The 24,604-nt window shown below is 41.3% G+C and overlaps 1 protein-coding gene across 3 annotated transcripts; it reads right to left on the bottom strand.

Moving 5' to 3' along the window:
- Nucleotides 1-544: 544 nt before the first annotated feature.
- Nucleotides 545-23,732, bottom strand: LOC142401467 (14-3-3 protein epsilon). Of its 3 annotated transcripts, XM_075486905.1 has the most exons (7): nucleotides 23,516-23,732; nucleotides 15,446-15,645; nucleotides 14,560-14,666; nucleotides 10,390-10,596; nucleotides 9,665-9,801; nucleotides 9,205-9,257; nucleotides 545-1,607 (listed from the first exon to the last, which is right to left on the bottom strand). In XM_075486905.1, exons 1-6 carry the CDS (start codon nucleotides 23,577-23,579, stop codon nucleotides 9,250-9,252), a joined length of 723 nt encoding a protein of 240 aa, XP_075343020.1. In that variant the 5' UTR covers nucleotides 23,580-23,732; the 3' UTR covers nucleotides 545-1,607; nucleotides 9,205-9,249. The 3 variants fall into 3 exon arrangements, with proteins under 3 accessions (XP_075343020.1, XP_075343019.1, XP_075343021.1); XM_075486904.1 differs by lacking the exon at nucleotides 9,205-9,257 and having other exon boundaries at nucleotides 23,516-23,730; XM_075486906.1 differs by lacking the exons at nucleotides 9,205-9,257; nucleotides 9,665-9,801.
- Nucleotides 23,733-24,604: the final 872 nt, after the last annotated feature.

Genomic DNA, 24,604 nt, shown 5'->3' with positions numbered 1-24,604 from the left:
CAGGATCACCTGAACGATCCTCAACTATAAGCTTTATCAAAAAGGAAAGTTTTAAGCCTGTTCTTAAAAGTGGAAAGGGTGTCTGCTTCCCAAACATTTACTGGCAGCTTATTTCACAAGGGAGGGGCCTGATAACTGAAGGCTCTGCCTCCCATTCTACTTTTAGAATCACTGCTGTCCTTTACAAGCCGAAGGCTATTAGCTATTGACTTGTAGTGTACAAGTGCAATGTACAAAGATCTTTTTTTTACATTCATGATAAAATACAAATGAGACCAAATCTTTGAACCACATGTAATTTTGACAGTCTGATTTAAAAAAAATAATAATAATATGCAACATCAGTTGGCTTTTAATAACTCTTGCAAATCCTTGGTAGGTAGAAATATGATGAAGTTCACAAAAATAACCTTTCATTCATTTTAGTAGTTTGGAGAAGCTGGATTTGACATTCAGTTCAGCTGGGTATGCCCCCTAGTGCTTAAAAAACAGACTAAAATATCAAAGCAGAACACAACTGTAAGAAAAGACTCGCACACAGTGATTCAACATTTTCAATTTGAAGTTTAATGTTAATTCCATGCTGTGTTTCAGTAAGAATACAGATGGTACTTGTGGCTCCGGTGAGAATATCCAGTAGTACAAATCAGATTCACGTTACACAAACTGAAGAGAAGAAATGAGAGCAAAGAGAGATGAGACGAGGAAACCTGAAAGAGTCAGGGGAGTAAAGATACAGCAGGCCTCCAATTCCCAAACTGTTTTTACATAGTGCCAATGCAAAACTGCATTACAATCACAATCAAAGAGTTGAGCATTCCCCTCCCACACACATGGTCTGTTAAAAAGCCATTACCAAACTAACTGCCATTAGCAAAAGCGCTACAGAATCTACACAATCCTTGGTCCGATGGTGGACAAGAGTTAAAGTCAGTGATGCTCAGAGAGGGGGACATTCAGATGTGTGTCACTAAACGAAATACTGATGTGTTGCAGGAGAAGTTTGCTAACCACAGAGTAAAGAGGGCACTTAGTTCTTCCTAAAAGCTTTATCGCATCCCTTTTCAACTTTCCACCACTGCTATATTCCTTAAAGTGTCGACCAAAGTGTTTGAAAACTGACAGCATGGACAAGATGCTGCTCATAAACACACATACACAGGAAAAACCAGTAAAGTATCTTTAAATAAACTCTTGCATATGTGTTACAAATAGAGGCAAGCGTACTTGGCAACAGATGATACAGCAAAGTAAAGCAAAATAAAAACAGTAAAAGAAGATGAACCTTAAAGGGTACAGGCTTGCAGAACGAGTCAGAAAAAGGTAAAACCCCTGGGTAGTGGAAACGAGGAACCGAGCAGGCCCTGAGGGGACAGAGGTGACGTGCATATGAGGAGAAAAGGTGAGACGGAAAGGTAGAAATGGAGGAAAAGGTACAGAAGGAGTGTGGGCTGAAGAATAAACCCAGTTGGAAAGTGAGGCAGGGGACAGGAGCTAGGTGCTGCGAGGAGGGAAATAAGAGGAAGAGGAGGGCTCGTCTTGTGTTGTTCAGTCTCACTGGGCTTCTTCCTCCGCATCTTGCAGTGCTTCTTTGTTCTGTTCTTCACCTGAGATAAAGACAAAAAACACAGAACAGTCATGAGGTTGCCAACATCTCTGCACACTCAATTAGACTTTATCAAAGCAAATGCATCTACAGATCAAAGTGAAGCTGCAGGCCGAGAGGTACTCCAAATTAGTCGTTAATGCGAGTCGAGTTCAAATAACACTGTAATCCCCCCCAAATTCTACCACTCAATTCTATAGCTTTTTGGTAAGATATCTTTTAGGAAATAGAGTGAAGTTGCTGGAGTTCCAACTGGATAATTAATGCTAACGTTTAGCATTAATTATCCAGTTCTGCAACATTGTTGCCAGTGCCACATGGCAAATATCAACATTGTTGCAGACCTGCGCACGTTTCCTTTAGTAATGACGGAGAAAAACGAAGCAGATCAGTGCAGCAGTTGAGCTCACGTGTCCGGGATACAGTTACAACATTAAACATGGATAATAAGGGAAGATTCAAAGCCATAAAGTGTCCGGACTAGGCAGAGGAGTAAAGCCGAGATAAAGGTAGGCCACTGCATTTTATTTTAACTTCTATTGCTACGACACTGAGTAGGCATATTCTTGTAATATCAGCTGCTGAGGGAGAATGAGACCACAACGAGTAGCATGCAGACGTGTGTGCGTGTGCGGTGCCTATATGCAAAGATGACGACAGAAACGCGGCACCTAGCTGTGTTAATGTGTTTCTCCTGCCTTGCGGGGAATATACAATGTATCATTATTACTGTGCTGGCTTAAAAAAAAAGTATCAGTTCTGTCAGTCGCTTTGTATCTACTGTGCAGTCTTAAAAACTCTTTTAGTTTCTCAAGTTGTTCTGCACGTGCGAGGGGGCGTGCGGTGGTGGCTGTGGCCTGGACACGCACCGCGGAGGTCCTCTCAGCACCGTGGTGATTGCATTTTGCGGTTATCGTGACAGCCCTATGCTAAACATCAATTTTCTGCAGCCCAGTGGCAGGTCACACTTTCAGGATAACGTTGGTGGTTTTTCCTCACAAGTCTAACCCATGCGTGACAACACAGATATGAGCTCCACGGTTACTTATTAGCAAAATTTCATTTTTGGTTGTTATCTTTTCAAAGGGCTCTGTTGACTGTGAAAAGTATAGAAAAACCCTAAAGTTATCCTGTGAACAGTCATGTTCAACATGACAGCATTTAAAACATGAAACGAAAAGCATTGCTTTGCGTTCGTATGGAGTACAAATGCAGCACAGTGCTAGTGGCCACATTAGATCCAGACTCACCGTAAGGTGCCGACAAGTTCACTTTAACAAAACACTGAGAATTATTACCTCTTCCGTTCTTTAATGATCTTTTTAAAAGGGTCGTTTGAAAGCGGAGCACTCAACTATTCTCATTTCAGAAATGAGTGCTGATCAAGCCCAACAAAAATAACCTACCATTCACACAGAAACTACAGTGTTCACCATTAACTGTGTCAACATGTAGGCCAGTGAGCAGGAGTTCATACAGTGTCTTCAGATCAGGCTGTGGTTAGATTTAGTGAAGGCAGAATGCCTTGTGAACTTGTACAACTGGTAGCTTGGAAAGGTTTCCATAGAGACAGTACAGCCATCCGTGTAATGAAGAATTAAGAGGCACAAATAACAAAAGGCTAGAATTCATCATGATTAAAATAGAAACCGTAACAGTGCTCATTAGCGCCTAAGCAAACTGGGATGTGAGAAAGTGGCAGGAGACAGAGCGGCAGACTCATGTGCTGTTACTGCAGTTAGTCTCCAACATCTCACTTCAGTCAGCTGCGTTCACGCTCTCCAAACCCTACCTCATCCATACATGATCTGCCTGGGGGGCTGGATTCAGCCAAACTGAAGTGCACGGTGAAGGAGCAGGTTGCATCTGAGGTTCAAATATAACTGGTGAAAATGTACTTACATTTCTACTAGCTTACATTAGTAATGTTTCAGTCACACCCCCGAATAAGATCAAGGCCTGTGTAAGTTTCACAGCACGTACATACTGAGGTGCAGTCATGTTCTGTTCGTGAGGTAATGAGACATTACTCAAAGTCATGCCATCATGGGGCTTTTTGGTGGCCGTGGGGTTTAAAAATCCAACATTTCCCACAATTATTCTTCCATTTTTAATCTAAATGGACCAAGGGATCCAAGGTGAAAAATAAATAAATAAATAAATAAATAAATGAGCCAATTCATTATTTGGGAGCCGATGTTAAAAGTAGCTACTGCTCAAAGTTTACAGCCGGGCGACTACTTTCTGATGGTTAACATCACAACAACATCCAGCCTCAAACTAAAACTTTAATGAGAAGCAGAGGTTCGGACATGTTGATCGATACTAAGAATCTGGCACAAAAGTTAACATTAATAAGCTCAAATTTAATATCTGATTAAAAGTTAAACTTATCTAATACAGAGTAGGGCACTGCTGGTAGCAGTTGCTTTTTTCACTCAACCAATAGAGTTCTGTCAGCAACACAGAGCGTTATGGATTGAACAGTAATTATTAGCTGATGTTATCAATGCTGATGACGGCCACAACAACAGTCAGAACTGGCTATAGACCGTATGTTTAATATTTTGGTGAATTGGGCTGTGATTGTTTCGTAGGACTAAATAGCTCGCTTACATTATTAAATTTATTTTTTTTTTAGCAATGTTGCAAACATAAGTTATGTTACTGCGGTCACCAGGGCATGAATTAGGTCAAGCTGATACTAGAGCGCCCTCCAGTGGAATACAAGACAGACTATTTCTAACAGTCCTGAGACATCCGTTGATGCCAAGTCCTCCAATGAAAATGCCCGTATAGGTCATTTGTTCACACCCTTTAACACAACCCATCTACGTCAAAAGATAAGATGTACTTTATTTATCAATTGCCGGGGAAATTTCTGTTACAGCAGCACATACGAGCCATTGGATCTTACTGGCAACTGTCCTCCTTCCAGACAGTAATATTGTAATGTCAACGTTTGTGTCAAAAAAAAAAATAAAAACTAACAGAAGATAAATGGCCATATAAACAGATTAGTTATTAAAGACAGGACCTTACAAGGCAGGCAGAGAGGGGAAAAGGTGAACAGTGCAGGATGGCTGGTCAGGTGCTGCTTGGAAAGGTGACACTGGAAGAGTAGTCACATCCTCCAGAAAGAGCTCTAACACACACATTTTCAAAGACAGCTATCAAATGCTAAGATATGAATCTCTACTAAAAGAATAGGATCAGAATTTTTCATGTTTGTCTTCAATGGCCAGGCTTCCATTTCTACAACAAATAAGGTCTGGGTATTCCAGCTCACCCAGGTTGGCGTAATCTTCTCTTCATGTTTCTGAAAAGGTTTCACTCTGTATCTGAGGAGACTTAGTTGGTTCTGACTGGTGAGGAGTTGCAGGTACTTAAAATCTTTATGCTGCTGGTGCACTCAGTGCTGTATGTTTACCAGTGACACAGAATCAAAGTGACAGCTGTGATGGTGGCTACAGCAGCAACGCTACACTGTGCCAGCTCTTCCTTAATCACACATCTTTTGGCTCTGAGATTTCCTCTGCTGTATCACTGCATTCAGCATCAGATCCTTACAAACAGAACAGCAAATCACAGCGGAGGCACTAAACAGTCCCACTTTAAATGGGCAGAGTGATAAGGGTGACACACCCACTGGACTATTAGCCGCTTTCGGACTGTAGGAACCTTTGGCAGTTCTAATAACCTTTTAATCCGCAGGGCCGTTTTCTCCCACATTCGCACATACAGGAACTCGGGACCATCTCCCTCAGTTCCTATAACCCTTTCAGCTCCTTCTCCGAGGTCGGGTCTTTTCATGGTTCTATAGGAACACATCTGACGGAGGTGTTTGGTGGTCGGTAGCTACGCCCCATGTCATGTTGTCACGGCTGAAATGTTTACTCATACGACACGGACAGAACCGGCGCGTGTTTAATAAGTTAAACTTACACGTTGTCTCCTTTGTCTGCAGCGCTCTGCTCTCCTTTCTTACTTCATGAAATGAAAAAGTATCGCCTGCGCTCGATCCTTCGTCTCCTGACTCTCTCTGTGAGCTCTTCCAGCCTCGATATTAGACGCCTGATGTGATCGTCCATGATTAATATCACCATCATGCAGACCATGAACACGGTGGCCTCCCTGCTCTCCATATTAGCTTCTTTGTGGTGTTTTTTCTTCTCTCCCTACTTTTACCGGTTTTGTTTTGTTGTTGAATGTGGTGCTAAACGGCTAAAGTAACACGTCACTGACGCAGACGGCTGCGCATCAGTCCCGACCTGGTGCCGACTCATGTGCGAATGCAGACTGAAACAGCTCCCCTGGGGAAGGACAGTTATCAGAACGAAATTCGAGTAGGACAGTTCTGATAACTGCGTTCTTAGAACGGCTCTGTCCGAAAGCGGGTAATGTGAGGATAGTCACAGATGACATGTTGGGGTCATATGATCCAAGGTGCAAGTGGTTGTGAAACTGCGGGGAGATAATTGATGAAGCCGCATTGTGTGTTTATTAGGGCTGGGACTTTAGCGCGTTAATTTCGATTAATTAACTACACACATATTAGCACGTTAAAAAAAATAACCCATTTTAATCGCACACTATATATATATATATATATATATATATTTTTTTTTTTAAATACAGACGGATGGAAGCGTCAACAAGAGCGTGGTTGTGTGCAGATTATGCAACAAGGAATTCGCGTATCACCGCAGCGTATCAAGCCCAGAGGCGGCGATAAGGGGTTGCTTGCGGTTGCTATAGCAACCCCAAGAATGTGCTCAGCAACCCCATAGCTACCCCAACTTTGGGGCTAGAGGCAGGTTTACTGCTCACAAAGAACAGAAGTGCAGTGCAACAACGACAACAATATTAAGAAGTAAAGAATCACGTATGTTGCTGCGTGGTAGCCCGTCCCTGTTTTTCGTTCTTTAGCTGATAAATATACATATGGAAAGAAACACCAGCTTTACTGGTGAAACGGCTATCCACATTGTTCCTAGATCTACAGTAGCTGTGGTGATGTCATTCTACAGTCAGCCAATCACGTCTGTTCTAAATTACCCGGGGAAATCAATATTTCCATAAAGCAGATTTATGAGATAAATAGAAACACTATTTAATTGTATTCTCAGTTAATTCGTTTTTGAATAGTCATATGTTACAGTTTCTCTCATTTTAGCACCCATTCACTCATAACATAAGCCGCTTTCGGACTGTAGGAACCTTTGGCAGTTCTAATAACCTTTTAATCCGCGGGGCCGTTTTCTCCCGTGTTCGGACATACAGGAACTCGGGGCTTTCTCCCTTAGTTCCTATAACTATTTAGCTCCTTCTCCGAGGTCGGGTCTTTTCATAGTTCTATAGAACGCATCTGACGGAGGTGTGTGGTGGTTGGTAGCTACGCCCCATGTCATGCTATCACGGCTGAAATGTTTCCTCATACGACACGGACACAACCGGCGGGTGTTTAATAAGTTAAACTTACACTGGTCTCATTTGTCTGCAGCGCTCTGCTCTCCTTTCTTCCTTCATGAAATGAAAAAGTATCGTCTCCTGCTCTGTGAGCTTTTCCAGCCTCGATATTAGACGCCTGATGTGATCGTCCATGATTAATATCACCATCATGCAGAACATGAACACGGTGGTCTCCCCGGTCTCCATATTAGCTTCTTGGTGGTGTTTTTTCTACTCTCCTTACTTTTACCGTTTTGTTTTGTGTTTGAATGTAGCGCTAAACGGCTAACGGCTAACACGTCACTGAAGCAGACGGCTGCGCGCGGCGCATCAGTCCCTATCAGGTCCCGACTCATGTGCGAATGCAGACTGAAACAGTTCCGCTGGGGAAGGATAGTTATCAGAACGAAATTCGAGGAGGGTAGTTCTGATAACTACTTTCTTAGAACGGTCTGTCCGAAAGCGGCTATAGCTAAACTGCAATTCTAACTGGAATATGGCGATTTTGAGAATGTCCTTCTTCAAGTAACACAAATAAGGTAGGAAATCCCAGTTGTTTTTCATATGCTTGCCGAAACACTATTATCAAATAGTCTTCTTGTGACTTGGTTTGTTAGTCGACTCTAGGTGCTTGCAGTCTATCTAGAGCTACTTGCTAAGTAGCCTAGTGTCAGTGCAGTTAGCACCATCTTTTGAAAATAACGGACACACTTCTTACTTTATGTTAGGTTGCCAGCGTACTTCCTCTGCCATAATGTGATGCGAGTAGATTGGCTTGAGTAGGCTATGTGTCCGCTGTGGCAGCGGACAGACTGGTGTGAGCAACAAGTTTGAACGTAATGTTGTGCCTGTGTGATTTAGCACTGTACGAGGCTACTGTTGGAAGCCCGCCGGGTAGAACTATCTCTTGAAAGTTGTCGCCTACAACTGTTGTGCGTCAGATGAGATGAAATAGAAAGTCCGCACTGTAGCTCATTCACTCCCAGCTCTTTTTTTCCAAGATGAAGTTGATCAAAACTTATTTGAGGAACACAGTGGGCCTTTGTGGATTGGTTATTTTATCCTTAGTGAACGGGCTATGAATGAATGAGATGGACAGGTATGCCTGTGTGTGCGTGTGTGGTTGCGTACACGGGCTGGGGCTGTCTTGCCCCTGGACCTTCTATGCAGCTGTTCCACCACAACGCACAGTGCGACATCTGTCTGCTTGTGAGCAGTAAGCTCCGCTGATAACTTAAAGTTTACAGTGTGCAAGGCTACATTACACTATGCAAGGCTGCATGCAGACGGTGGAGTAATGGGTCAGTAACGTTGTTGCGCGCGCGGGGGGGGGGGCTGTTTTGACTAGCAACCCCTCACATTCATGCAGCAACTGCATAGCAACACCAACGAAAAATCGCTGGCGCCGCCGTTGATCAAGCCTCAAATATCACCTCAACGCTAAACATGTAGCAGCTAGCGTGGAAGCTAACGGGGGTCCAACGCAGCTTAACATCCAAGATTCTATATACTGTGTTTTCATGCATGCTACATTCAGATTTCAAATAGGGATATGTTCTGTTTGTTGAAATATTGTTGAAAATGTTAATTTTCTAAAGGATAAAGTGTATGCGATTAAAATGCGATTAATTTTGATTAATTAATTTCAAAGCCTGTAGTTCGAGTCACAGCCCTAGTGTTTATTTATCATACTGAAGTACACTCCCTCCGTTTAGAGCAGTTTTTTCCAGTTTTAACAGAATCTCTTTTTTCTTTCATAATAAAGAATCAAAATCTTCATAATCCCAAACAATTAAATCCAGTTTTCTTCTTTACCCACTACAGGTGGAAGTATATAAATGGCACCAAAATATTGTTTTCAAAGATTTGTCAAACCGTCAACCAAATTGTTTAAAATCAGACAAACCCAACAATAGCGCGTTTTAGTTCTAATCTGATGGGAGACAATAAAACACACAGCACTCGAGTTTCACACGTGCAGAAAAGAAGTGGAAACGGAAGTATTAGTATCAGTTAGACAAGTTAGAGTTTAGTTATCCTCTAAAAGGCTGGACGTGGTGCTGTGAGGACGCTGGTGAGGGAGGTGTTAGGGTGGTGAGGCAGGAGTGACTGAGGTGAAAAAGTCCAGGACAGGAGAAATGACTTACAAATACACTTCTATAACGGAGAAGAAGGAAGAAAGATGGCTATCCTTAAGAATCTAAAGAGGAATGAGGGGAGATTAAGGGTTGGAGGAAAGTGTGAGTACAGTCAGTGAAAAAAAGAGCAATGACTCAGATTTTAAAGAAACTGCTGTGTTTGGGAGAGAGAAGAGAGAGAGTTAAGACTATCATTTCGAACGTGCTTTAAAAGCATGTTAACATATCAGACTTAACATATTAAGAAATCTTCATGGCAAATTTGAGGGGAAAAAAGTCTTTAAGAATTGTATTTCAGAAGCTTAATTAGCTGTTAGCTAACTGTTAGCTTTAAAAACAAAGTCTGTAAAAAGGCCAATAATGATCGTAACAGTAGGGACCAGTCAGTCAGTACGGCGCCAAAATGAAGACTGAAATCAGGAGAAATACTGATCGCAGTCAGTAATGTCAGAAGGAGTCTTTCTCTCACCGTCTCCCTGCACGTCTGAGGTCCATAGTGTCAAGTTGTCACGTAGCAACTGCATGATAAGTGTTGAGTCCTTATAGCTTTCCTCACTCAAAGTATCCAGTTCTGCAATGGCATTGTCAAATGCTTCCTTTGCCAACCTGTCAAAGAGAATTAAAGACGACATGGTCATACCCACAGGAAACTGGTGGATATAATGTATGCTGCCTGGCAAAACATTAGGAGAGCATCTGAACTATCTGCAGTAACAAGAGCATCACCATAAACAAGGGAGAGACGTTTTAGTAAGGACACAATTTTCTCGGTTGCATGTAAGAACTAGTTCCAAGCTGCCAGCCCTCTGAGAATCATTTAAATCTAAATATGTCTCTGGGCTGGAACACCGTCTTTCTTTTTCATGTGGCATCTCAGCCACAGCAGAGAGAAGAAGATATCAATAAAAAAAAAAATGTGGCTTTAATTTACAAAAACGACAAAAGTTACAAAGGATCTTCTCCCTTTACTCTAAAAGGGTACATTCATGGATCATTGGCCTCAATGAGTAAATAAAACATCCATGTCCGCTGGATAAATATTCACGGTTGTTTCAGCTATGGTTACGGAGGAAAAAAACAAAGCGGTCAAAACAGTAGCTGTACTTGCATAGAGTCTGTGCCTGGCACGAGGATTTTTAATCCTAACCCTGCCTGTTTCTTTAATCTCTGTTCGAAAATTCTCCAAATACTTACCTGCAAGCACGGTCCGGCGAGTTGAGGATTTCATAATAGAAAACAGAAAAGTTCAGGGCCAATCCAAGACGAATAGGGTGTGTTGGAGGGAGTTCGATCATGGCGATGTCGCTTGCAGCTTTGTAAGCTACCAAACTGTTCTCAGCTGCCTCCTTCCTGTCATTGCCTGTGGCAAACTCTGCCAGGTACCTGTGGTAATCTCCCTTCCTGAGCAAGAAAAACACAAAGGTCAGACAGATCAATTTTATTCCTAAAGGAACATCTCACAGACCAAAGGAGTCAAACTCAAATGTAACTGAAATTACTGAAACAAAATGACAGTTTGAAGTGATTTTGTTTGTCTTGAATCAAACTTTTTCCCCCTTTTATTGAAATAATTGACTTCAAACACTAAATGTAGCTGATAGACTGAAGTGTTTCACGTTCTTATACTAAATCGCATAACTCAAGGTGGGGATTGTGGTCTTTTTAGTGGCTCGTACAAGAAAGTGAAAAATTATACAGTGGAAACCGCTTATAGTGGTCACGGATATAGTAATCAACCGCTTATATAGATCAAAAGGCTTGGGACAGAATCATTTCTATATGAATGCTGTTTAAATAATTCGTTTATAGTAATCAAGAAATCCGCTTGTAATGTTCATTTTATGAATGTAAACATGTGCCAAAAATAATTTTAAAACTACGTGTAGCCATTTTATTTTTTACTCCCTTGATTCCTTTCTGGACGTCTGCTTCTGCCTCGCTAGCTAACGTAACGAGATGACACCGGGCAGCAAGCCGAGATGCTGCGGCGAAGCTTGGCATTCCTCCAAGCTTCGCCGCAGCATCTCGGCTTGCTGCCCGGTAGCAGAAGCATAGGGCAGAAGCAGACGTCCACAAAGGAATCAAGGGAGTAAAAAATAAAATAGCAAAAAAAATAAAATAAATGCAAATTCGGTTTTAGTAATCAACCGCTTATAGTGTTCAAATTGGCTCTGGACCAACGTGATCACTATAAGCGGTTTCCACTGTAATGTTTCATTACATAAAATAATATATACACACGTGCAATACACAGTTGCAAAAACAATGGATACTTAAAAAAAAAAAAAAAAGAAAACCTCAGTTATAGCCTGCATGCTGTATAGGTTATCATGTCCTTCTAAAACAAACCAAAGTAGACCTGAAGAGATTGAACCACCTGCGAGACAGCTGCACATCAACAGGCAGGATTGTTCCGAGCCACGTCAGTAAACAAACTACAAGGTTTAAGGAACTCCAGTCCCAACAGTTTCTGGACAACTTGAACCAGGTTTGAACGTTTATAACCAGCATTTCATAAATGCAGATTGTTCATAACTGACTATATTTGAGCAGAGACTATGAAACAGTCAAGTTAAAGAAAAATAATATGTGAGCTTTTATTGAGACTAATCATCTCTTCATTTATTCATCTGTTTGAGAGCTAACGCATACTCCGATTCAAGCTTCATTATAAATGATTCATGTTCCAGGACCAGGAGCTTTTAAATTAGTATCAGACAGGCCAGTCTAAAGGCAAAAGAGAATAAAACCTCAAGCCTTTCTCCCCGCAGTCACCTAACCCCAGCCTCAGACTTCCATGGAGCAATTTAAAAAAGGAACAAGACTGCTCTGCTCCAAGTAAGAAGGGGTTATGGTGACCATCATACCAAAACCCTGTACGTTTCATATAAAAGTGTAAAGTTGGATTTAAAAAAAGGGACAAAGAACTGTTTGACTAGTGGTAAACATACCTCTTAGTCCGTAAACGTAAGATAATCAGTCCTAGACCCAAGACTAGTTTTTTTAGCTTTTAAGTCTCTGATTCTCAGTTTTTCTCCGAGAGCAAACTGGAAATCACAAAAACATCTTCTGCTTGTTGTTGTGTACCGTCCACCTGGCCCGTATTCTGAGTTTTTCTGAATTCTCAGAGTTTTTATCCCAGTTAGTGCTGAGTAAAGATAAAGTCATTGTAGTGGGTGACTTTAATATTCATGTGGATGTTGAAAATGACAGCATAAGTATGAAGTTTAATTCTATATTAGACTTGGTTTGACTCAAAGTATTCACAGACCTACTCACTGTCTTAAAGCTGGATTTACTGACGTTTCAGCCATGGCGCTTGCCTTGAAAAGACAGCGCAGCGCGTTGTCGTGCACCAGTCGATTTTTGTAACTTGGCGGCGCTGAGAACGATAAACCGGATGGACCGATTTGAGACCAGGCTCAGTGAGGAGGTGCGTTTGTACAGGCAGCTGTACGACACTGCAGTGAAACAGCATTGGGAGCAAGTAAACTCCCAAAACTCGTGGACAGAGATTGGCAGAACTTTGGGGTAAGAGGGAGAGTTCTGTAAGAGAGTGTGGAAGAAGCTACGGGACAGATACGTGAAGGCAAAGAAGAGGGCAGAGACTCCAAGTGGTGATGCCGGGGGCTTCAGACCTTCACCTCTATTTACTGAATTAAAAAATTTAAATTATCCAGATACCACAGCAGTATCATTGATGGCAGTGTTCCTGCTCTTCATTGTTTTCTTCTCGACTTTCGTGGTTGTAGAGTAGCGGTAACCTTCACGTAGCAGCGCCACCTCTGTGATGGAGAAAATTGCAACTAGTGGCGCATCGACTTGCGCCACTATATATAGCCGGCACGAAATCGTGACGTCACCGCGCTAGCAGATGCGGCAACCATTTTAGAGCATTTAAATGCTGACTTATGGCATTGAGAGTGAACATTTAACAGTATTCCTTCATATCTCTGTCTTATCTGACCACTTTTTCACAACCTTTGAGTTTATATTGATTGAGCATACAGCTTCTGAGAAGAATTCTGGTCAGACTACAAGCATGACTTAACGACATAAAAACCTGGATGACCTAGAACTTTCTGCTTCTAAATTCAGACAAAACTGAAGTCGTTATCTTTAGACCCGAGCGCTTCAAGGAGAAATTGCCTAGTTATATAGTACTCTAGATGATATTACCTTGGCTCCTAGACAATGAGGAACCTTAAAGTTATTTTTTATTTATTTATTTTTAAACCAGAATTTATCATTTCACGCACATATAAAACAGGTTTCTAGGACTGCCTTCTTTCATCTTCTTAATATTGTTAAAATCAGGAACCTCTTGTCTCAGAGTGATGCAGAAAAACTAGTCCATGCATTTGTTACTTCAAGATTGGACTACTGTAATTGTTTATTATTGGGCTGTCCCACAAATTCTCTGAAAAGCCTTCAGTTGATCCAAAAAGTTGCAGTCAGAGTTTTGATGAGAACTAACAGGAGAGATCATATTTCTCCAGTTTTAGCTTCTCTTCATTGGCTCCCTGTTAAATTCAGAATAGAATTTAAGATTATTTTCCTCACATATAAAGCTCTTAATGACCGAGCGCCATCATATCTTAAAAATCTCATTGTTAGATATTTTCCAAACAGAGGACTTTACTCTCAAACTGCAGGTTTACTTGAGGTTCCCAGAGTTTATGAAAGTAGAATGGGAGGCAGAGCCTTCAGTTATCAGGTTATCAGTTACCTCTCTTGTGTAACTTGCTGGCCGTATATGTCCGGGAAGCAGACACCCTCTCCAACTTTAAGAACAGGCTTGAAACTTTCCTTTTTGATAAAGCTTATAGTTAGGGATCGTTCAGGTGATCCTGAAACATCCCATAGTTAAGCTGCTATAGGCCTAGACTGCTGGGGTGCCTCTTATGTCACAACTTTTCTGACTTTTGAATTGGCTTTGTATGTATGAATGGGACTAATTTTCAATTTAACGGTATGGATTTCATTGGATTATGATTACAATGAATTGGACTAATTGATTTGAATTGGACGGTATCATTGAAGTGCCTCGAGATGACATTTATTGTGATTTGGTGCCATATTAATAAAATGAATTGAAGACAACACAACAGACTACTAAACTACTGATGCAAACAATTAAGTAGTTTAGATGTGTACAGGAAACACATGGATGTTTAAAGGGATACTGGTGGACTGGAAAGATAAGAGAAAATTTGACTACAGATATAGAGGAGCCTGACAGACTGTGACTGAACAAGGTAGCAACCCACTACTGACAGTATATCCTGTCGCCATCAGCCAGGTTAGTGGCAAATACAACAGAAAATGGTGAGCTGTCAGACAAACATTTACACATACACTTACATTTTGTAATAGAAAACCTTAGATTCTCCCGTAGTTGCAGCTAAGATGAGGTGCTTGTCCAGTACATCCAGAATGTCATTGCAGATTGATTTCAGCTCTTTCTCAACCTGCAGCCCAAAACACACACACACTGCTGTCAATGAACTGTAAATTACTGGATACTGGATCACATTTCCGTATGAACGTTAAAAAAGAAAATCTTAATCTGACATCACTCTACCACTGCATGTTCTAATAAAGGACACAGCTCTCGTTTCAGGTGTAACTTTTATCTACAGAAGTTGAGAGTTCAGAGACTTTACTTCCAAATCAGCAAGTTACAGTCACATAGCTAAAGTTGTCAGATATTCCAATGACGAATTTTCTCTGTGGCGTTGCCAATGAGTTGGCGATGCTTTGCAGGAGCATTAAATAAAACTTGATTTAAAGTTTGTTCATGGCCTTATTATTCCACTCAGACAAGTGCTGCTGGACTATAAACTCTCACCACTTGCTTTTCAAGTGGAACAGACAGTCAAGGAAGTCTTGCCAAAGAGTGTCAATCATCCCTGAAATCTGTACTACTGTGCTTCTCTCCTTGAAACAAAACAAGCAGCATCTTTAAATCAGCTCTACATCATCTGTACTTTAATTATGTTGTCCAGCTAAGCACTGGTGAAAGACAACCTGACTGAAACAGCCACCTGAAACAAAGTCAGAAAGTTTCCTTTCAAATATGAATAAGCAGTGATATGTGTTCACCTACACTTTTGTCAAAGTACAAAAAGGAAAAGAAAAAAAAACAAAACATTAGTCTTCATATTTTTCAGTTTCTCAAGAACTTTAAAATCAAAGAAGAAATAAAAAGCAATCAAATCAGTGTTAGATTAAAGTTAACTAGTCTGACCGTTTTCCTGTATTCACGGATCATCTTTAGTTTGTCCTCGCCGCCTTTGTTTTCTTCTTTCTGTTCAAGACTACTGATTATCCTCCACGAGGCTCTTCTGGCTCCGATCACGTTCTTATATGCTACTGACAGCAGGTTCCTCTCCTCCACTGTCAGCTCCACGTCCATACTGGCCACCTTCTTCATCGACTCCACCATTTCTGAAAGATACAGAAAAAAAACCGTCAGGTGTCGCCTTCAAGCATCCCTGAATGAAAACTGCAAACATTGCACTGATGCCGCAGAACATTCACCATAGTCCAAGCAAAGTGCTTCCTACTGCTTACACGTTTCATGGCTGAACTATACAGTCATACACAGCCAGCAGGTCAGTAGTAAAGCCACTCATCTAGCAATTAATTCAGGAATGCAAACTCATATGCTGAACAAGAGATAGCCGACTGAAGCTGAAAACAATAAGACACCATCTACTGTACCATCTAGTGCTGGGCGGTATACCGGTTCACACCGAATACCGGTTTATAATTTCGTTATGATATGAATTTTTAATATACCGCCATACCGGTGTATTTGATTACACAACGGGGGGAACGCTGCGTCGCGCGACATTGTTTGAGACGGGACCCTTTTCAGTGTTGCGCTTCTAAACAAGCATGTTTACTGTCTATTTTTAACGCTATTTAAAAAATACTGGTATTCGTTAAGCTGCATTTCCTTTCCCTGCTCCCTCCGTCTCTCTGTCAGCCTATACACACACACACACACACACACACACACACACACACACACACAGCCCCTCCCCTCCGTGCACACCGCGTGTGTCTCCATCAGCGAGATCATGCCTGGGAAGCATGGAAGCTTGCTAGCTTCAGCGCCGCGTTAGATTAGCTCCCATTAAAAAGTCCTATAAAAATATTTTATATTTTTAATACAATGTTGTCCCGTCCCGACCCATAGCAAACAAGCGATTACGCCTTCTTTATAAAGTTAACTAGTCGCAAGTTTGCCGTTTAAAAAAAAAAAAAAAAATGTAGTTGGGTTGTCGAGGTCTAAACACTAGCAGCTGTGAATCAAATAAAGTAGGTTTTTTAAACTCTTACATTGAATGTTTGCTGCTTCAATCCAGAAAAAAATTTTCCACGATTGAAAAAGAGACGTGTTGAGGATGAGGACCAGCCTGAACCGGAGGTATCAGTGTAATTAGCTATGTTATTAATTTGTTTCCAATGAAGATGTGAATATTAATACAATAAAGTTCTGTGTGACCAATTATTAACGAAGGAATTATTTTGAAGAATTTTTATTTTAATTCTGTTCTCAATCTGTACAAAATGCTGTGAACACCCAATTATGCATGAAAAAAAAAAAATACCGTGATATACCGTGAAACCATGAAAAAATACCGTGATATGTATTTTTGGTCATACCGCCCAGCACTAGTACCATCATGTGACAGCAACGAGTGAGCATCTTATTTTCACCTCAGCAGTCTAATGTAAGCCATGACAACTTCCGATTGCATCCAGTTGTTGTACAGGATGTACATCATACATACTCATGAGCATGATAAATGTACATTGTACATTTAAGCAACATCTAAATGTTGTTACTTCACCACAAAACTGATCGATATTTTTAGAGATCTGCTATATAAATGTCACCACTGGATTCCAACCTAAAAAATTATCATCTGAAATCATTTTGTGTTCTGGCACAACTCAGTGCGGTCTTAAAATAGTTCCCAGGGTTAGCATGCCATTTCTAATTTATGATGGTCGTCAGAATGACTTAGATCAACAATGTAGAAATCTGCCCATCAGTTCTGTTATTTTAAATATAGATGTACTGATCTAATGAATTTGTCTGCAGACAGATGATCTGGGGTCAGGTACATAAAGCTGTTGTTTCATGACTACTACTATGGACGCACAAAGGCAGAAAGGTGCATGTGTATCTTCTAAACAGTCACATATACATTTGGTTCCCTTTTATAAATCATTGTGAAATATACACTCATGAACAAACCCGATTTCCAGTCCCATTTTTAGTCATATCTGTCAGTGACACATTCCACCCTCAAATTTATTTCAAAATAGAATCCCCACCTTGGCACAAAAAAAGTGAAACCACACCGCCCTCCCTTCAGCCATTTCAGCACTGTGCTGACCTTCCCTTGGGTTGCATTAATGGAGTGGCTGGGACATTGTTCAAGTATAAACTCCTCTAACGCAAGTAATTTACCACCTATGGAGTGATGCTGGGACCACAGTCAGGAGTGAACCACAGCACTGCTCCATCAAACGGGATTCATCTTTGCAGCCCTGTTATATTTCATATCTTATTGCGATTCAGAATCATGTGGAGTGAAACAAGACTGTAGAGCCGAGTGGTGAAGGGGCAAAAAACTATTTGACTCTGCTTTGCAGGAGTAATATATAAGCACAATAATATGTTCCCCTAGGGATTAATATAAATGAGAATCAATCAATAAGGAGTAGTTGAAGGAGGCCTTGCAGCAACACAAATTACTTTTTTAGATTGTTTTCGCAGTTACCAGTAATATACATCATGTACTTTTCTAGCTCAATGTCAACATATGAATCATTACTTCAAATACACAATTCTTTGAATGTTAAACATCAGGATTATGGTCTGGCCTCACTTATACAGGCAGCATCAATTCAGCAGAAATTCAATCATTACCTTCAATATCAGTTAAAAGGAAGACCCTGGTTGTTTACCAGGAGCAGTGCCATGTGACGCCCCATGTAAAGGATGCCACTCTGGAGCAGGGGTAATGAAATCGAGGCATGCGCTTCATCTGCTCCCTCTCAAACACCACAGGTGACAGCAGTGAGAAACACTTCCTTGGAGACGCCCGCATGTGTGAGCTGTGCCAGTGGAACAACAGCAGCAGCTTCTGATGAAAACAAAACTGGGGAAAGGAAGCCTGAATACTTTGGTGATTATAGCGGCACCGGATCAGCTCAGGGTACTGTACTTATACATAAAGTCACACATTATGACTGCCTTTATTACAGTGTACATGTGACATTTTTGTACTGCTGACTGCCATTTAAACAAGAAACTTTTTATAGTGCAACAGTCTGTGTAGAGAACAATGTTCATATCGAAATCCTGCATTTCATTATCAATCGTGCACCGGCCATAACTGTAACTGCTGCAGCCTGGGACACCCTAACAAACCTCCCCTGGCACCCAAGAAAAAAATATTAATTTCACTGGGAAAAAAGTGCCTCTCCCTCCCACATGAGCACAGCACCAACATCAGCTGCATTACTGTAAATTTTCAGTACTGAGTTTATTTGGCTCAACTTGCACATACATAGATGCAGTTCTCAGCAAACTATGTAATTTAGGTAAAACTCTTTTATAATTCATTGTGTGTCTACATTAAAAGAAAAACAAATGTGTTTATGAATTCCCTACAAGACTTATTTCCCAGCCCAACCCTGAAGGTAACGGTAATTGGACAAGTATATGGTGTTATCCGTTAAAGCTATTAGCAGCATGCTGGTGAAACCTGATACACAATGGTCCCAAGGAGGAGCTCTATGCAGCTTTCATCGCTTACTCTCCAGCTCAGGCTGCACTCAAATTAACTCAACAACATGCTGTGCATTTAAAACATTTTTCAGTATTTCAAGCTCCACAGTTCCACAGCACTGACCATGACCACTGAGTCATCACAGGCTGAAACTACTCAGGCCTAACAACCCATCTCTGGACACCAAGGGAACAGCGCTTTTGTTCCTTTTACTCAATTATAACAGAGATATGGAGATTTCTATCGTGCAATGCAGGTCTCCTGACAGACTTGAACCAGAGATGAAGCTATGTAACAGACTGTGGATCCTAGACCGGGGGACAGGAAACACCCCTTGCTCTTTCCCCATTCTGTTTTCAGGCACACATAATGGAGATGAGGATGTACCCACGGACTGTATATAGATAATGAACTGCGCTGCCACATCAACTATTGGTTTGTGAACAGCCTTTTTAAAGGGGGAACGATGCTTGAAACGAGACCAGCCAAAAGTACGTATTATTAAGCGTGAATATTAACTGAATGAGCGAATATTAAAGGAGCCATGGCATGAAATTTTCACTTTTTAAGGTTGTTTAACATTAATATGAGTTCCTCTAGCCTGCCTGCGGTCCCCCAGTGGCTAAAAATGATGATAGACCTAAACCATGCACTGGAAATTATTCTCCGCCTTTGGTGATGTGACCATGCAGGTGGCCTGATCGGGAAAGCTGCCTCTTATGACGTTGAGGTTATTTCCCCCCAGAGCCCATATATGGCTATGCCAAAACTGCCTTTCCCTACCCACAGCTCTTTGGCCAGCTCATTGCTCTGTACATGGTTGTAAAAAAATCTGTTTAAAGCTCCTGCATCAGAACCTCTAAAGAGCCAGTGGACAGATTTAGTTTTTTCTGGGAAAGTGACGACAGAACCGAAAAGATTTGTGTATGTGTTCACCGAACATTTCACCGACGAATGTTTCCAGAACTTGGGCCAATACCAAGCTGGCCTTGCCGAAAGTCTGAAAATGAACCCTGGATCAGTACCAACTCTCTTTGGCCCCACTACAGACCTCGGACAAGTAAGTAATTTAACGCTCTATAATTGTGTTGCTTTCCTGTATGTACAGTATAGTTATATAGCTTGTTACCACAAGAAAGTGTCTGTATTGTTACCTATGCAGCTAATAGCATCAACTGGGCTGTGGGAGGTGTTTGCATGCCCATTAGATGGTTAGCTCGCTCATTTTAGACCAAAACCCCCTACTTCAAGCTTCCTGAAGAAGAATGAATCTGCAAATTCAGTGCATTTCATCAGGATAATGATTCATTCATGGTTGGGTCTGTGTCGTTAGCTCTGCAGCTAATAGCTCAGTCACTGTCGCTAACGTAACAGTAAATAGCATGTATGCGTGTGGACACCTCATTTACTGTAACGCAAGTGTTGTGTACTTATTTGTTGTTTTGATAGCCGTCCTGCTGTTGGTGTTATGGCGCGCACGACATCTGCCTTTCCCCTGATTGAAATGACTCGCACTACGTGCATCTTTGCAAACCAGAGAAATCTTTGCCCCGCCTTTCTCCTCCTAATTTGCATTTAAAGCTGCAGACCCTAAACAGCTCATTCTGAGGATCTAAGTAAAGCTCATTTTGGGGACTGGCTATAATTCTGCACCACAGCAGAATTTTGTGGGAAAAAACTCAGATACAGTATTAGGGGACCACTAAAGCCTATAAAATTATATAAAAGCCTCCATTTATTTTCATGCCATAGCACCTTTAACATCAATTAACTTATTTTCATGGCACCAATCACCAGGAATAAGTCGAGCTAATGACAGCACGGTGAGGCTCAGCTGGAGTAGAGATGTTGGGACCCAGCATTGGCCAGCAGCACTGCACTTTCATGTACTTCCACATCCTGTCTGACGGGCATCCAAAAATCTAACAACTTTGTTATACACATGACTTTTTCCATAACAGACTGAACAGACCTTTCAACTGAACAATTTGTGCAAACTAAAAATAACACAGTAAAAACAGGCAGCCAGACTATGTACACCATGCTGCTGCTTCATTGTGAAACATACTATCCAATGAAAGCATAAAACAACGAGAACTTTCTGTCTGCACTGCAGCAGCAGTTGTGATCTTCTCTTCTTTTTTGCTCAAAGTTTATTATAAGCACAAAATACCCCAGAACACACACACACACACACACACACACACACACACAAAAAGATGTGCCCACAGAAAAAAGCACCAGAGCACAGAAAAAAAAAAAAGGCTACAATCAGTGGGGTTACATGGCACTGAAAGAATCGGATTAATGGCTAAATTACAATAAGAATGAGTTATTATGTCAATGTATACACCTTAGTTTGACTAAAAATTGGATCGGGTTACTCGCAGTCGGATTAAGACCTCCGTTGAGTCACACTAAACGTGCTTGTAGACGGTGAAGCACGAATTGGACTTTGCGTTCTGCACATGCTCGAGATTTTTGTGACCCGGAAGTCAAAGGAGAAGATATTACTGTTGTTGTCGCCTCCGTTGGAAAGAAACAAACAACGCGATGGAGGATGAAAATGATTGTTGGACGCAGCGGCAGACAACAAAAGAACCGTGTGCCAGTGCAATACGTTTCTACCACAGCTGACCATGTTTGCCTGAACTGTTTCCATTCACCTGTAAATCTGCTGCATGCACTTTACAGAGACATCCTATTTTCATCTTTATTTCTACATCGTCTCCATCAATTTTGCTCCAGTCTGTTGCTATAGTGCAGTAGCACTGTGCGGTTTTGGAGGTCCACGTCACTGACTGCATGTTGATGCGCATATATTGTCTCTAGTGTCATGGACTTAAGCCTGATTTATGGTTGTCTACGGACGGAGACCCTCTCCGTCGAAGCGACGGAGACTCGCAGAGACCGCAAGGGTCGTGATTGGTCGTCTAACAACATCATTTCCGGAATCACTTTTCCGGAGAACTTCGAAAGGTTTAAGGCCTCGTTATAATTCTCCGTCGCTACCCGTCAAACCGACTCCATGGTCACTAAACCTTTCGAAGTTCTCCATCGGGATGTCAGATATGCAAGGCAATTCACCTCTCGATCAGTAGGCATCGCTACGTTAGACAACCCAAGCTCGCGACGTCTATCGTGAAAGTCGTTGATTGATTGTTTACCATCCGGCTCCATTCCACTCCTCACAGTGAACAACGGCAACAGAGAGACAAAGACTGTTGTTGGGAGTTGGAGCTTATTGATTTTGAAATGCAAATAATTTTGACCAAATGTTGACCGGCACACAGTAAACTCTTTCAAAAATGGCGGTGTTGTTGTTCTGAGAGGACGGCGCTAAACCGTCAGCTCAACATCTTGTGGGATATAAATTGGTTTAATGCTAAATGACGAAGGAAACTACACTAACCCTATATTCACAATTTGTTTGATTTAAGCAAAAACAAATATTCCTGATGACTTTAGTTTTGACATGAAACCACTATGAAATAATTAAATCATTAAGTGCATTAGCTAGTAAGGTAATCTTCAACTGAATTTATGATAGTGACTTTTTAAAAAACTAAATAAAATATAAAATTATTGTATGCATTTTGAAATGTACCATCTTTACATGAGTTGATCCAACTAAGCCGCGTGCCAAGTCATACTCATGTGGGCTCCGTGTCACTGTCAATGTACAGGATTTGGAAAGACGGTCTGGGTAAAACAGCAATATCTTAATTCAACATTGTCTGAACAGCTAAATAAGCTTTGCCCAACTGAAGCCCCGGTGTGGAGGTAATTGCTCAGCCACCAAGCACACCCCCGTCCTTCATTTCCACTTCAGTTTGCAGTTAAAAACCAGAATGACGCCCTTGTGTGCGTTTATCAAATTTGATAAACATGTTCAAACATTCAAAGAGTTGTTAAAAGTAATGCCTATCTTCAAGTAACTCTGCATCGAGAAAGGATCCAAAAACACTTGGCGGGGGCGGAGGGTGAATATTAACAGTGGCAGTCTTCGAGGGATTTTTCCGCTACTTGTTGAATCAAATAGATCCATAATGTGACATAAATTCAGTTGCCGTGCAAGTCATGACTGATGGGGTGTGGGCGCTGACTGTACCGCTGTATTTTTGAATGAAGTTTGGCGTACGCGTGTCGGGATTGAAGAAAAGCTAACTAGCTAGTTAGCAACTTGGATATCTAGCTAACTAACAGGGGTCTAGCTTAGCTAAGCGCGTCACAAACAAATGTTTGCCGGACACCAGAGCACACCAGAGCACAAAGCCGGACACCTTGTCCAACGAACATTCTCTGCTTTCAGTTTAAAATGTAATTCATTTAAACGCTTTTGTTTCATTGGGCTGGGAAAATATCCGCCATTTTGTATCCTCGCACCCATCAAATCCATGTGAACTGCTTTACCTGCGTGTCCAAGCCCCCTGCGCAGGGAGACAGTGGGGGGAAGAAGGGCCAAGCATTCTGCAATGTCCGTTATCTGTCCAGAGCCTTACCGTCGTATCTCTCCGCTTGTTCGGCGAGTTTTGCCTGGTATACTAAGTTCTCTCTGTCTGCCATGGTGCTCGGGTAGTGGAGCTTGTCGTAGCGTCCCGGTGGAAAGCGAGGATTATCGGCTGCTCGGCAATTCCTGGTGGTGGATCAGCTACAGCACTGTCGCTCCGCTGAGCCGAAGACCCACCGGTAGCAGTGGCGTAAAGATGGCGTCGCTACACCATCCGGGAAATCCACGCAGCTGCCTGCATCCACGCCTACACCCTTCTGCATATCCCTAAATACACCACCGATTACCCTGCCAAACTTAATTTAGGCACCGTCTCATCCATTTTTCTTCGATTTGCACTTACTTGAGCTTCTGCATGATGCAGTTAATTTCAAACATTGATAGCAGCTCGTCACATAGAGCACAACTAAACGTTTACTTTATTCTCTTACTTGTTGATTCAAACATACAGATATGAAACCAATTTTAAAAATCGAATGTGAACTATCAAGCTTTACAAAACCCTTTAAGAAACAGTTTATGTGGTTAATCATTAATTTAAGAAAAAAATGTGTTGGTTGAACCTGAAATACAAACTTCATGAATGAACTATGTAAAAAAAAAAAAACATTGTTTTTTACCATATATTCAACAGCAAATCTCAACATGAAATGAACGAGTGTTTCCAATTACTTTTTTTTAATTGTGGCCTGACAAACTCAAACAAATATGTCTCTATCTGTTAAATAAAGGCTTGGAAAATAAACACATGGCAGATTTTGTTGCAATTTGAAAAATTTCAACCTTTGCTGCATGAGTTGCCTGACAAAGGTTTTTTTTTTTTTTTTTTTTTTAAACATAAATCATAATAACATTAAACTGAAGCTTAAAGGTGGATTTGTAGCTTTGGTCTTCAAAAATTAGCACCGTTACTGGTTACATGCCACCATTCCGACTTGGGTCTCCAATTGTCGGAATGGCGACAGTTAATTTTCTATGAAACATCCCCTCATCCCGACACTTTTTTCCTCCCATTGTCGGAATGGCGGTATGTTTTATTTTTTATAAACATTCCACCATTCCGACAATTCCTTTAATAGCC

The sequence above is a fragment of the Odontesthes bonariensis genome, chromosome 16, assembly GCF_027942865.1.
Source record: "Odontesthes bonariensis isolate fOdoBon6 chromosome 16, fOdoBon6.hap1, whole genome shotgun sequence".
Lineage (NCBI taxonomy): Eukaryota > Metazoa > Chordata > Actinopteri > Atheriniformes > Atherinopsidae > Odontesthes > Odontesthes bonariensis.
The sequence above is the reverse complement of the archived record's forward strand: the minus strand, read 5'-3'. Positions and strand labels throughout refer to the sequence as shown.

Coding starts and splice junctions, on each gene's coding strand:
- LOC142401467 (XM_075486904.1), bottom strand. CDS start 23,579: ATGGCAGACAGAGAGAACTTAGTATACCAGGCAAAACTCGCCGAACAA. Junction 14,667..15,445: donor TCCGTGAATACAGGAAAACG/GTCAGACTAGTT, acceptor TTTGGGCTGCAG/GTTGAGAAAGAGCTGAAATC. Junction 10,597..14,559: donor AAGGTTTTCTATTACAAAAT/GTAAGTGTATGT, acceptor TTTCTTGCTCAG/GAAGGGAGATTACCACAGGT.